The following is a 14,152-nucleotide window of genomic DNA, read 5'->3' on the forward strand; positions in this document are numbered from 1 at the left end:
CACTCTCAGGTAAGAGAAAAGAGAATATATATATATTAAGACAGACACTGAAATGTTTGAACTGCTTCATAAATTTGCACTAAAGCCTCTAAATAGTCTAAACATAAGGATATAAAAATGCACAATCAGGATTCCCAGACAGCAGTAACAGCAATGTTATGACATACCTGCAGCATGGAAAGGATAAAAGAACTTGATCTTTTAGGATGTTAGTCCAACTTAATCCAGAATTCCAAACACTGAGAACAAGCATTTGTTAACTTCATCACTCATACTGAAATATTACACCCAGTCATTTAGAAATTATGATTTCCACTTTTAAGAAGATCACTGTCCATTGCCAAAGCACAAGATTAAAACCAAGTCCATAAGGAATAAAAATAAACATTTTCTACCAACGCAAACATTGCAAGAATGCACAGTTTTTGTTAGTAACACTTGTACAAGCACAAAACACCTGGCATCAGTTGCCTTAAGAAACGCATCGATATTAAACATGAAAAATCTGAACCTGTAGCAGCAGAAGGTTCTTGAGTTCTGACAGTAACAGAGGAACACTCAGTGTCTTCTGTTTTTCCTTCCTGTAAACTGGCATCTGTACCGAGTGCTGCACTTTGCGATGTGTTTCCAGGTGATCCTTGTTCACTGAAACTTTGGTCAGGTTCAACAGGAATTTCTAACTGGGCTGGAATAAGAAAAGGATTTCCACTGAGTAAAATGCACACAAAATCATACTGCAGAACACTGGGGGGGGGAAGGTGTTCATCACATTGCATGGAGAACCATACCCATCCATGCTCTGACTGCTCTTGGAGTCACACACAACACAGCTCCTTGGAGCAACTCTACATTGACAGCTCTCAGAAACACACAGGCTAAGTAATTGTTTATAGCCCAAAATAGGACAGGTCTCCTCAAACCACTATCAGAGCTCCCCCAAAAGGGCACAAAAGGGAGTGTTCTCTCCCCTAAGTCTAAGAATAAAACATCCCATTTGATGCTTTTTGTGTTCAACAGGATTCAACTGTAAGAACTGTAAGTTCAGCATTTGGGTTGTTACTTCTTCAATCTGAAAGTGTTGAAACTTTGTGATTACCTCATTTTCACAAGCGTAACCTGCATTTCCAAAAAAAACCCACCAAAACAACCACAAAAAATCCAAAACTAAACCAACAAACAAAACCCCAAACCAAAACACCCCCCAAACAAAAACAGACAAAAACACACACACAAAAAGCCAAGCCAAACAAAAAAAACCCCAAAACCCAAACCAAACACCAAAAACCCTCAAATCAAAACAAAAACAAAAAAAACAAAAACAAAAAACAAAAACAAAAAACAAAAACAAAACAAAAACAAAACAAAAACAAAACAAAAACAAAAACAAACAAAAACAAACAAAAACCAAACAAAAACAAACAAAAACAAACAAAAACAAAAACAAAACAAAAACAAAACAAAAACAAAAACAAAACAAAAACAAAACAAAAACAAAACAAAACCAAAACAAAACCAAAACAAAAACACAAAAAACCCACCCCCACAATCAAACCAAACTATTTATTCGGAGAGTTCCACAGGTTGAAAAATATTCTTCTGCAAGGCCAGTTATCAGTTATCCTCCACTGGAAAAGCTCCCACCTCCCAAGGGAAATGCCAGGGTTACTGATGGAGAGGGAATCAAAAGCAAAATGCAACCAGGACAGCAGAGAGAGTAAAACTTTCCATGAGTTTTCCCTGCACTGCTGATGCAATCAGGTTTTAATTGCAGATACAGAGCCTGCAGGTTAAGCGAGCGAAAATACAGAGCTTATAACAAGTAGATTACTAACTACCTCACCACACAAATCCAGAGTACACCAGGAAGCCACTTACCCTTCTCAGACTCCTTTTGGTTACATACTGCATCTTTCCAGGGCGGAATTTCTGCAGAAGTTGTGACAAGATCCGTATTTAAAATCTCATGGCTAATACTGGACGAGAGTCTTGAAGATCGCCTCCGGATCTGGTCTCTCTCAGCATTATCTGAAGAGTTCTTGAATTTTTCCTGAGCTGGAACAGACATATTTAATGGTACCATGCAGTTACAGGATTACTAAATAGCCCACAAGCAAACTTAAGTTCTCCCCTCTCTAACAGTTTCAAAGTGTGTTTAAGGACTGAGGTTAACAGCAAAAGCTAAAAAGTCTGGATGATTAAGCCTCTGTAAAAGCTACAATTGTAACAGTTATAAATAAAAATAAAAATACAGCAAAAGCCTATCACAATGAGCTCTCAACTTTTTTCTTCTAGTAACAGAATTGAAGTACAAATACAACCAGTATCTGGCACAACATTCTAAACAGCAGCTGTACCACAGGCATAAGTAATAGCAGGAGTTAGATGAGAATTCAGATACACAAACAACTGTGACCCTAAGCTGAATAATGTACACACACTAAAGTTTTAAGACTCTGTGGTCCTAAGGAAGGGAAAGAGCTTTCTTCAGATCTTCACCTCCTTGGTCCTGAGACTACTACAGAGAATATAATTTTCTTTCCTCATCACCACACTCAAGCTCTTCAACCTCAATACACAACACACTAAGATGAAGCAGAAAGCTATTTGGCTGCAGTGACATGAACATTTATGTAGTATTAAAGTGCCTTTGCTAAACACTGTGGTAAATCCTGCATCTATTAACCAAGGAGTTTCTACAACTTTTAAGGCTTTTATAACCTTCTATATATCGGAGGCAATATAATCACTGCCTCCCCTACATCTGTGAACTTCTTTATCAAGGCTCACAGCCGATGCCTCCTTTATCCAAACCCAACTTCCAAGATCTAGGAAGGAATTCCAGTATGATGCCACATATGAATGGCCAATATAAGAAAAACGGGTGTCGAATTTCAGTCAATGCATCTATCAGAGTTCAAGGTTAATATTACACACTTTCCCCCTCCCCCATCCCTTAAGATTGAAGACCTTTATATATATATAAATAGTGTGAGAGTTGAGTAGCAGAAAACACTCACACAGGTTTTTTTCAATCCTGGGACGCTTTGCTGGAACATCACCTCCTTTAGGTATTTTCCGACGCCTTAACTCCAAAGTTATGGGCTGCAGCGTCTGGGAACTTGGCTCTGTTTAGATAGAGAAGAAAAACTGACTGAAGCTTTGATATGAATTGATATGAAGCTTTGAAACATTAACACAAATTCCAAAGCCTTACGACCTAAAATACAGCTCCACCTCGTTTTCTGCCCACACATAGCATTTAGTCCTACTGCGGGTATATAATACATAATACAGGTTTTATAATACATGGAGGTTACCTGCCTAAATCTGATCTCTGATGAAGCCACTGAGGCTCCAAACCTGACAAGTATGCTCTCAGCTGTCCTGAACAAAGAGGAGCTTAAATTTTTTTAAAAGTTTCTAGAGATGTAGGCTGTGAAAGAGTAAGACACTTCTTATTCCTGTAGGTAAGTTTATGGCCTAAACATTTAACCTTAGCTACATACCTGTTGGAGGTGTTACTGGTGGTCTGCCACGCTTTCGTTTAGTTTCTTTTGTGTTCTCCTGTGAACTCTTTACATTGTCATTCTCAGGCTTCTTCTCAATTTGTGTATCTACTGAATATTCCATATCATTCTCTGATATATTCTCTTTATCTTCTTTTCCATTCTTAGATATATTTTTTTCTGAGACCTTGCCTTTTTCCGAGATGACTATAAATTTTCCCTCTTTATCAGGTTGCTTAACTCGTTTCTCAGTCTTTAATGTCTTTTCATCTTCGTCTTTCTTTGCGTTACCTGCTGCTTTCCTCTGCTCTTTAAATTTCTCCCGGTTTTCAGGAGATGACGGAATTTCATTACCTCTTTCCTTAGGCTTAGCATCACCCACAATATTCTAGACAAAGAGAATGACATAAGAAAATCAACTTATTGCAGTCTGAAGTCACCCCTTGCCTTTGTATTGAGCAGTCCTGCATCCCTGTCCCGTTTTAAAAAGGATAAAAGTACATGTTCTACTGCAACCCCCAGTTAAAACTCAGAGCCACGTGAGCTGGTGAAATGCCAACAGGACAAAGCAAGAGTACAGTGCAACACATCCCTCCTGCACAATTCAGGGGCAGAAGAGACTTGCTGTTCCTTTGTTCTTGGGTGCAGGTTGAGTCCCTACCAGCTTGTGCAGTACTATTTGAAGTCTACCTGGGACACTGCAGAAGGAGTGGGACTCTGGAGCACAGAAAAGGGCAAACAGCTCAATCACCTGGATGTGCAAACTGCTTTCCTTTCACAGAAGAGTCTCACTCAAAACAGACCTGCAGTTAGCTTGCTAAAAAATTGCTGCTAAAATTGCTAGGCAGAGTCATGTAAAGCAACTGCAATCACCAAAGTCATCAGGAACCATGTGATGTTAGAATTCACACATTCAAACTTAAATGTAAAATTTTGAACTTTTTTTGTCATCTGTGTTCAGCATGAGAGGACATGAAAATCCTTAACAGTCCCTGGCCAGCATGCTACTGATGCAACATTCAACTGCCACCTCATTTCCTCAGAGCTCTTATTAGATAACACTGGACCAGGAAGAACACCCTGTACCAACAGCTCCTTCATGTCCTCTCCCTTTTGTGATCAGGCTTCCTATTAACATCCCTGGAAAGGGGGGAGGATGATACACACTGATTTTGGTTTTTTTCCCTTCCTTCTGGCTGTCCCAAATGAACATAAACCTTCTAGCTTTGCACCTGGATTAATAATTTCCATTTGGTCATGTGCCAACACTGCCTTTAGTTCAACCACCTTCTCTCTTCCTGTTGCCTAATAACTTGAAGCATTAAGGAGCAACCATGCTCCTTTCCAGACACAGTTCTGCAGGGCACAAGAAGCTTCAGCTTGAAACCAGGATCAGGGGACAGCAAAGGCTAAATACCTTGACACTTCTTTGGGGAAAGAAAGTGAGACAGCTGATTTGAGCTATAAAAAATTTTGAGAATACACTTAAAACTCACTATTTCCTTGTACTGCACTACATCTTGCCTCTTTCCACCCCAATCTTCCTGTCTATCCGTGGCTTACATGAAGTGATACCTTTAAAGGTATTTTCAGACCATAGCCCTAAGAAATAATATTGATGCTTAAATAAAATGGTGAACAAGCAATCTGCTTCACCCTCTATGTTATTTCAACCATACTTGGGACAGACTAGAATAAAAACAAAAATAAATCACTGTTTAAAAGTGTGAAATCGAACTGCCATATATTTCATGAAAACAACTCAGAAAATGGGAAGAAAGCCTTTCACCTTTTAGATGTCTGAGCATCCCCTTTACCAGACATCACAATAATCTGTCTTCTGTAAACTCCTTAAGTGCCATAGCTATGGGAGAAGCTTCATTATTAAAAAAAACAACCACCCAAAACCAACTCAAAAAACCCCCCTCAGGCACTATGTTTCAGCACTTGTGCTGCTCACAGAACCAGCTGATTTGAATCAAGTCAGTGCTACTGGAACTCTCATAAGCCATCTTAGTCAAAATATTCTCAGGAAACTGAATCATGAATACAGTATGTCTGAATCACCTCCTGATGTCACTGATCTCTAAAGCTGCATGTCCTTTCAAAGGCACATTCCCACTGTTTCAGGTCACTAGCATTTTACCATCACTGCTCAGTATAGCCTGTTACACCCTCTACACTCTCATTAAAGAAATTCTGATCAGCTTATGTTGCTCCCTTCAGGTGGGTTTGGAGCCTTTTTTTCCCTTAACAACTACTAAGATATGAGCCATGTGTGCCTTTGTGGCTCCAGCCTCTCCTCCTGAAGAACAGAGCGAGACACCTTCCCCTCCACGTCCAACACGCTGCTGTACCTGAATCTACACTCACCTAACTCACACTTGTATCCAAATCCTGAGCTCTCCAGTGGCTCAAGGATTTTTTTTTTTAAACTTTACTTCCGGTTGTGTAAACAGAGCTCACTAGGAAACTCTCACTTTATACTGCTTTATGCTAAAGGACAGAAAAAATGTTCTAGCATAACTTAAAGAGATTCTCTTAGACTGAGAAATCTGGTCAATGGTTAAAAGGAGAAAAAAACCCCAACTCCTTCAGCTCCTTTCAAAAACTTTCCAGAGCTATGCAGAAACATGAAACTCCCGAAGGAGACACAAAATATTTTGGCTTTCTTATGCAGAATCTTTCTTCAGATTGTTCAACTTCATCTATTTAATGCTAAATAGGGTGGAAACATTTCTCATGGCAATGAAGATTATGCAGGTAGTTCCCTTGTGAGTATTAGTCAACCTTCAACCTGGCACCACAATAACCATTTAAAAGCTACTAAGGGCACTTTGTGGCAAATCTGAAATAGTTTTCCCTCTCAGCCTAGCAGATACAGAAATCTGGAGACCTCCAAGGAATGGCACACCTCCTCACAACAGTGACAAATTCAAATTCTATCACTGATAATTCACTCCTGGAATCTGCATTTAATACTTGTGCTGGGGAGACAGAGTCGATTCCTTTGCTCAAACAAGTGTCAGAAAACTAAAAGCAGAGGGCATGACAAAAAACCCACAGGTTATAGCTGATGAAAGATCTAAAACTTTTAAACCCTCCCTGTAATGAAAATTATTCTGAAGCAGGTACTTAAGAAGCTTTGACCAAGTTACTCATGACTAGAATTTGTCAGCCTTTCCTACAGGGTGCTCACACATGAAAATCAATGTACAAAGCAGTATTTCTTCCTTCTCACCACAAGCAGGACAATTTATTTTTTTTTTGATATAATGATTTACTACTACTTTCCATCATGAGCTGAAGGCTGAACCCACCACACTGAGCAGGTGAAGGTTGGTAGAAAAGCCAAACCACAGAAGTAGAACAAGGAATAGTTAAAAAAAGCTTCTTTTCTCAAAGTTGTGAGGTGAAAGATTAATAGCCACGTTTCTTAAAAAAAGTCTCAGGACAATTAAGTAGTTACTTTGGGAAAGAACAGTTTCTGCCCCCTCCACAGTTTTCATCCCTTTATTTTTAAGGCATACATAAACTAATGTCAATGACTTCTTTAGTTCAAGAGGTGCACTTAAAAACCTGAACCCAAGAGTTTGGAAATCACACCAGAAAGGTTCACATAACCTCTTCATTTTAAGATGCTTCATTTCAGACATACTGTATTTTAGCAATAAGGGTGTTTCATTCATTTCATGTTTTATAGTTCATCAAACCCAGCCACCTGAACTGTTCATCTTCGAATACACTAGCAGCACAAGCACAATACCTACCTGATCTTTGGAAAAAGCTTTGACATGAATGTTCTTGACTGTCTGAACTACACCATCATAAAACTTCACAGTGTAAGTACCTAAAATTTGAAAATAAAGCATGAGTTCAAAGATCAGAAGTTATTTAACAGAGCATTTCCTACCAGGTCCAATACTTCAGCTGAATACTTAGCTCTAGACAACAAAAGGTGCTTTATCTACATCATTAGAACCCTCAACTGCAGAGCTCCCATCACAGGCCAAATAAGGGAGACTCAGCAAAGTCACCCAAAATAACTCTGGTCAGAATAAAGGTGCATGTCTAATCTTTATAGAGTTGCTCCTTAGATGCACTTTACTCAAAAAATTCCAAAATTTTCTTGGTGGAATATTCTGATACATAATTACACAGCCATTTTCTCCTTGATCTTACACAGTCAACCTAAAGTAAGCCCAGCACTAGAATAAGTCCTTCATGGTTCCTCTCCACATCCCCTCTGGTTTTTAAAGGGCTTTTGCAGCTCTGACACTAGTTTTATTGCAGTTACATGCATCTTTTGACAACAAACTTAAGGAATAATTTCTCTCAAATATATACTTAAAAAAATTACTGACTGGATATCCCAGCAGAAAGGTTTTATCTCACAAACAGGACAAGAGGCTGAAAAAGTTGATGGCAGACGAACACATAACTGAAAATACAATTTCCCACTGTTGTCTTCTGTCTGCTGTACTACCTTTCCACCTAAGCAAAGAGGTCCCAACACAATTAGAAATCCATTACTAACAACCATTAAAACCCAGAAACAAGTCCTTACCATCTTTGTTAACAGAAGTAACCTTGGCCGGATAGAAGCGACAGTCAGACCAGCACGCCAACACCTGGTCATTGATGTGAAACCCCTGCAAGACAGGAGTCAAAAGTGTCTTCATCTGAGAATTACTGAAACATATAACTTCATTAAAACATTACAATTATCAGCCTTCCAATATTTAAAAGAAGCCGCACATTAAACTGCTACATACTCAAATGTCCTGTAAGTTCTACTTACTGCACAACCTTCCTCCTCATGCAATCCTTCTTTTCTTAACTGTATTTTCTCTAAGGGACGCAAATAAGGACTGTCCCAGCAAAACCATTCATCATATCTATGGTTCCAGCGTTTGAAATGGATAAGTACTTTTCCCTCTTCATAATCAATTTCTTCAATGTGAGCTGGATACCTGGTCAAAGGTAGATTAAAATACTTTAATTAAGAGTAAGGTAAGCTGTGTCAGACACTTCATACAAATAGAGCTTGGTTTAGCTTCTCCAGTCTTATTATTAATTTGATGTATCAATTGTATAAGCGATAAAGATGCTACAAAATGACTGAGCAAAGCACAGAACAAACCCCAAACTGAACAGCAAAGGCAAACGTTGGCTGCAGCAAAAGGAGACAACTAAGGAGTTCTTAGTCTGGGGTGGAAAAAGAAATGTAATTAGAGATCCAAAAGTCAGAAAAACATTCCCCACCTAGATATTTCACATTTTACAAAACTAAAAGCTTTAGCTCATTCTTATCAAGAATAACACCTGGGGGTCAATGCACTCACTTCTCCCAGATATCCATCAACAGGCATCATGAATCATCTTCCCAGTGCAACAGCAAAAGCCCAGCAGGCACACTAAACCTAATCTAAGTTTTAAATTCTCAAAGTTAAATTTCATCTGCAAAGTCCTGGGATTTTAAATACAAATCTCTCAGAAGCAGAGGAAACTGAGATGAGTCAAATTCAAATGTTTCTGATCAGGAAGACTTTGTAAACTCTGTATTTCTTTAAATTGCATTGGTAATTTGTAACTTCAACAAGTATTTCAGAATCACAGCATATTTCACTACCCCAACTGAAGATAACATCCCAAGTACCAATGTTTTCCTCTCCACAATAACACCAGGAGAAAATTTCCACTTGTTGGTGTTTTCAGTATTTTGAAAGAAAGGCAAGGTCTCAGTGAACTCTGAACAAAGGGCTGAAGACAAAACCCAAATCCACAAGTATTCTTTACCTGGTAAGCCACACTTAGAAGATAGAACAAGTGGTAGAAAGAAGTGGCATCTCAAAAGGAGACTGATACTACACAATAAAGCCCAGACACGCCAGAATTAAGACTTAAATGCAACCCAGGCTACCATTCTACAACCCTACCTACACACAGGAAAAGCAAAGCTACCTACAACTGAAATCCTCCAGCAGATGTGAGACACATCCAGTCATGATTTGTTTAGAAAGAGATACAAATAAGCCACACTAGACACTTACACTGCAACCACAGACTAAGGCTCTGCTTAACACTCAGTGCCACATGCCTCAAACAATGCCATTAGTTCATCCCAGTGTATTCCCAAAACACATGCAGCAAAGGCTGTGGAGGAGAGGAAGTCAAATGGAAGATACTCATGGCAGGGACATCTCTAACTCACTACCAGGTTCCTAGAAAAGAAGCAACTTCCTTCATGTGACAGTCAAGGTGTTTCATATTTAGGTGACCTCAAGCACTGCCCTGCACAAGTTCATGAGGGGGCAACAGTCAGAGTCACAAAGTAGTTCCACTAAACATAGGTTGGTTTTGAATATCACTAAGTACAGGTAATGACAAAAATCAGTATCCCATTCCCTACAATCTGAGCACAGCAAAACCAGGTAGGAAATCTCAGGTCCTCTCAATAAGAGAGTAGCCATCGGGACTGCAGTGGGCCTGGGACTTGTCTAGTTCTCAAAGATGAAGAGGGAAGCTGATAAAAGTGACAGAGTACTGACTCAGTATCAAGATAATCCCTTTCATGCAAATAACTATCTCTGGTAAACACAATTCACTGTCTCCCACTGAGGAGAGACAAGCCCAAGTGACAAGAGCCAACTAAGTCCACAGTGCAAGACTGTTCCCCACTTCAGATGCGGTAAAAAGGAGAACCTTCTCCTCTGGAACCATCATCCCAGAACCACACACCAGTGCCATCTGCACTTATCCCACCTCACCTTCTAAAGACTCCTTGATGGGAGTCCAGACCATCAAGAAAAACATACCTGACAGTGAGACCAAATTTCAGTTTGGCTAAGTTAGTGTGGTTGGACTAGAGCTCCCAGGCAGTTCCTGGAGAACATGCTGCAAAGCCTCAACAAATCTTCTCTTTCTGAAGCAATGAACATCGGCTAATGTCTGTTCAGTGCTCTCGACTGGAATAGTAACCTGCTAGAACCTGTGCTAGATCTGTCCATGAACTCTGACAGCCCCCTCCCCAATACCACCTTCCTTTCAGATGACAGCACTGGCAGCTTCAAAACAAAGCAGAAAGGTTCACAAGTTCCCAACAGCCCTGAGCACCACACACTGACAGTGCAAGCTTCCTTCCTCCCACACCTGCACCCCTTCACAGCACTGAGCGAGCACACCGTGTCAGGAGGTACAAGTGTTCCCTCATCTCTACAGAAGAGTAACAGAGTACATCCACACACATCCTCCAAAAGGCCTGTGAACATGTCAAGGGGTAGAGGTAACTTAAATTCAGGCTTGTTTATCAAAAACAACATACTCTGGGAGGACACACAGAGTGAAAGGCCAATAGCTGAAGCCTGGCTAAGGCCTAAAAGAGAGTACAAGCCATGTGTCCAGGGCGGCACAACACATCCTCCCCCAAACCACAAAGGAAGCATTCAGCTGACTCAATGGGTATTCAAGGCAGCTAACTGATCCTGGGTAAGAAATCCCCAACTGGTACTGATTTGAATATTTATCTAAAACACTGTGAAAAACAAGCTGAAATCAGAGATGACTTCTTGCAATTTACTGGGAGGGCAAAACAAGCAGTTTTCCAGTTCAATTTGAAAGGATTGGTGAGCTCTACCTTTCAAGGCCTTAGGAACTGGCTAAACAGTAAGGGAAAACCTTTTAAGATGCCCAAATTGCTGGCATTAGTTTTGTAAGAACCCAAGTGACAATCAAAAACTCAAAGAACGTAACTCTCAATAGATCACAGTCAGCAATGACTGGCCACTTCAGATCATGGCTGTCAAAGCACAGCAAACAGTATGAAAATGTGTTTATGGCAGACACAAATGTAAAACTACTCTCCTCTGGGAAGAGGTAAATATCTGGAAATTCCCTGGACTAGTTTATCTCCATTCTTCTTTCCTATCTATATAGGAAAACAGAACTGTTATTAACTCCCACTCCCTTGGAGCTGGGAAGGGACAAGTTTAGTGCAGTCAAAGCAACGCAGAGAGGAAAGGAAGAACCAGTACTGCAAAGGACAACAGCCATGGGAGTTCATCATTTCGAGTACTGAGTGCAATTCCTGACGGCATGAACAATTAAACTCATGGGACTGACAATCTAAATCTTAACAGGGTACACCACACTCTCACAATACTAATCTGGTTTCAACACTCAAGAGCCCTAACCAGAATCAAAAGTCTCTTCATATCCATTTCACTCAGACAACAGACAGAAAAACTTGGGAGGTGTCATTAGAATAAGGTAACACAAGAGATGGTATTATCTGCCTGCTACAGGTAACCAGTGCAGTTGTCTTCTTAGTAAGAGAGGATGCAGCCAGCCAGCACTGAAGAGTTTAAATGATCCTATGTAAAAGGTTTCAGGAAATCAATTCAGCCAGGACAGCGTGTCCATGTCCATCACTACAGCAACCCCCTCTGGGATCTGTCCATGCAGGACTGTCCTACTGGAGCAGTCCCACTCCTCCACCCTCTTAACTCCAGCACTATGTACTAGGAGACCTTCCAGCATGCACAGGGGCACCTCCATATGGCCAGAGCTCTCCTCCTTTAGCACCTCGAGGTCAACAGACACTGTCACGAGTCTTTCATGACAACTCTGATGCATCAACCCAAGCCCTAAGAACTAAGCTAAGAATCAGAAGTACTCACTGTACTCCCTGGAGTTTGAGTATAGGAGGTGACAGACAACTGCACCAGGGAGTGAAGTGCACTTCCAATATGCTGCAATTCCAAATACAGCACAGCAACCTCCAATATGAGCTCTACAGCTGCAACACTCACTTTGCACTCCGGCAAGGAGCAGACCCCACACTGACTACTCTGCTGGTGCACACACAGTCTGCTCTTCTTCAGTAGGGCTGGCATCACATCCAAACACCCTCAAAGTACTGAACTAGCAATTCAGGGCACAAGTCACTGCCATGAAAGGGAGGTGCATCGGGCTCTGAAATGAAGCACTTCCCAAAGCACCACTGCCATTTGAGCAGCAGTAGTGGCCCATGAACTGACAGATGTGTTTGGTACTGAGCACAGAAATCAAAGCCCTCTGACCAAACAGGAGAATTAAACCTCCAAAGGTCTAGCACTGGGAAAAGTAAGTGTCAGCAAACAAAGTTCTGTAACCACACCACAGGCTGGTTGTGGTCACACAGGGGCAGGTGAACACGGCAGGGGAAAGAGCAGTCTGCTGTCCTCTACAAACCCACACCAAGGAGTTGTGTCAGCCTGACACCACTGATATTTTTGCTCAGAGAAAATAAGCCCCCAGCTCTCACAAATTACGGTTCAGAAACCCTGGAAACAGAAATACACACAAGCCAGGTTTCAAAGCTTAGCAAGCAAATGAAAGCTTTCACAACTGGAGAGTTCATAACTAAGCTGTAACATCAGAGCTGCAAAGCACTCTGTGTAAGACAAGCCATTTAAAATCAAGTGTTTCCAAAACCCAAAGAACATGGTTTGGTTTTGGACATTCAGCATATCCAAAATTCAAATTTAGGCCAAGGATTATGTGGAAAGCAGGTTGTTGAATTCCCCCCCAAAGTTTTCCCATGCAAGAGCTGCGTACACCCACACTCAGACAGTGGCTGTGCAAACATGTCAGAAGGATAACAGTCACGGACACGAGTTATTAGCCTTCCTCAAACACCAGCTATACCAAACTGCATCTTGAATCAGCCTACAGCAGAGACAGGCTAAGAGATCTCATTTGGGTAGCCCTGACTGCTTGTTTTTACTGTATAAACAAAATTCAAGAATACCAAAGATGCAGGCAGATTCAGATCAGTGCTTACCTATGCAACTCTGGGTTACACAGGTAAGCCAAATTAACATGTAAATATGATTTAGTGTTCATACTCATGTTCTTTATGGAAAGAGCTACGTTTACTCATTTTCACAATGCCAATCCCCCTGTACCTGTAAAATAGAGAAATACTCTGCATGCAACCAGAATATTTTGGAACAAATTCCCTATGTCTAAGGCAGTGTTCCATCCTTCTGAGATGTCCACATGGTTTTCAACACTGACTTTGCACACTTAGCCTATAGGCAGGTCCCAGAGCCTTAAGTACAGTCATGTCTCACACAGACTCCTCAATAAAGGTCAACTATAACTGATTTCTGGAAAGAGAAGTTATCTACAGGAGCTAAAACCAAATTATTTCTTGTAGGAGGTCTTTTGACTCTAACAATTTTCATTGCATGCCTCATTCACTGAGAATTACTAAATGCCAAGTTTTGAGCTGACTACCAGAAATGGACAGAGTTACAAAGTTCAAAGTTAGCCCAAGAAGCTTTTAGGTCCTTTTCTGTCTTCCTACTGCAGTGGTTAGTCAAGGAAAGTGCTTTTTGTCACAGATGAGGGTTGCAACACAGGCTCCAGAGCAGACTTTGTTAGAGTAGAATATGTTTCCCCACCACCCACCCTCACAGGAGCACAGGCCACTACATTCAATCAGACTTTAAAGCCTATGAATTCACAACAGCACTGGGAAAGGAAGCAGTGAGGAACTGCCTTGGGTATTTTTTACTGCAAAGAATTTATTCTTCCATAACATCTGCTCTGCAGTCTGTGTACAGCACAGAACTTGAAGGGTGAATTCAGGAGAAGAAGAG

At 40.8% G+C, this 14,152-nt stretch overlaps 1 protein-coding gene across 7 annotated transcripts in view; it reads right to left on the minus strand.

Annotated features, from left to right (window-relative positions):
- PHF20 (PHD finger protein 20) overlaps positions 1-14,152 on the minus strand; it is a 74,877-nt gene that overhangs the window by 38,657 nt on the left and 22,068 nt on the right. For all 7 annotated transcript variants that reach the window (XM_032704626.1, XM_032704625.1, XM_032704628.1 and 4 more), the window contains 7 exons: positions 8,308-8,479; positions 8,074-8,158; positions 7,277-7,356; positions 3,507-3,894; positions 3,018-3,125; positions 1,876-2,052; positions 512-685 (listed from right to left, as the gene is read on the minus strand). In XM_032704626.1, coding sequence (XP_032560517.1) covers positions 512-685; positions 1,876-2,052; positions 3,018-3,125; positions 3,507-3,894; positions 7,277-7,356; positions 8,074-8,158; positions 8,308-8,479 — 1,184 coding nt within the window. The remainder of the gene's footprint in view (positions 1-511; positions 686-1,875; positions 2,053-3,017; positions 3,126-3,506; positions 3,895-7,276; positions 7,357-8,073; positions 8,159-8,307; positions 8,480-14,152) is intronic.

The sequence above is a fragment of the Chiroxiphia lanceolata genome, chromosome 17 (genome assembly GCF_009829145.1).
Source record: "Chiroxiphia lanceolata isolate bChiLan1 chromosome 17, bChiLan1.pri, whole genome shotgun sequence".
NCBI classification, from domain to species: domain Eukaryota; kingdom Metazoa; phylum Chordata; class Aves; order Passeriformes; family Pipridae; genus Chiroxiphia; species Chiroxiphia lanceolata.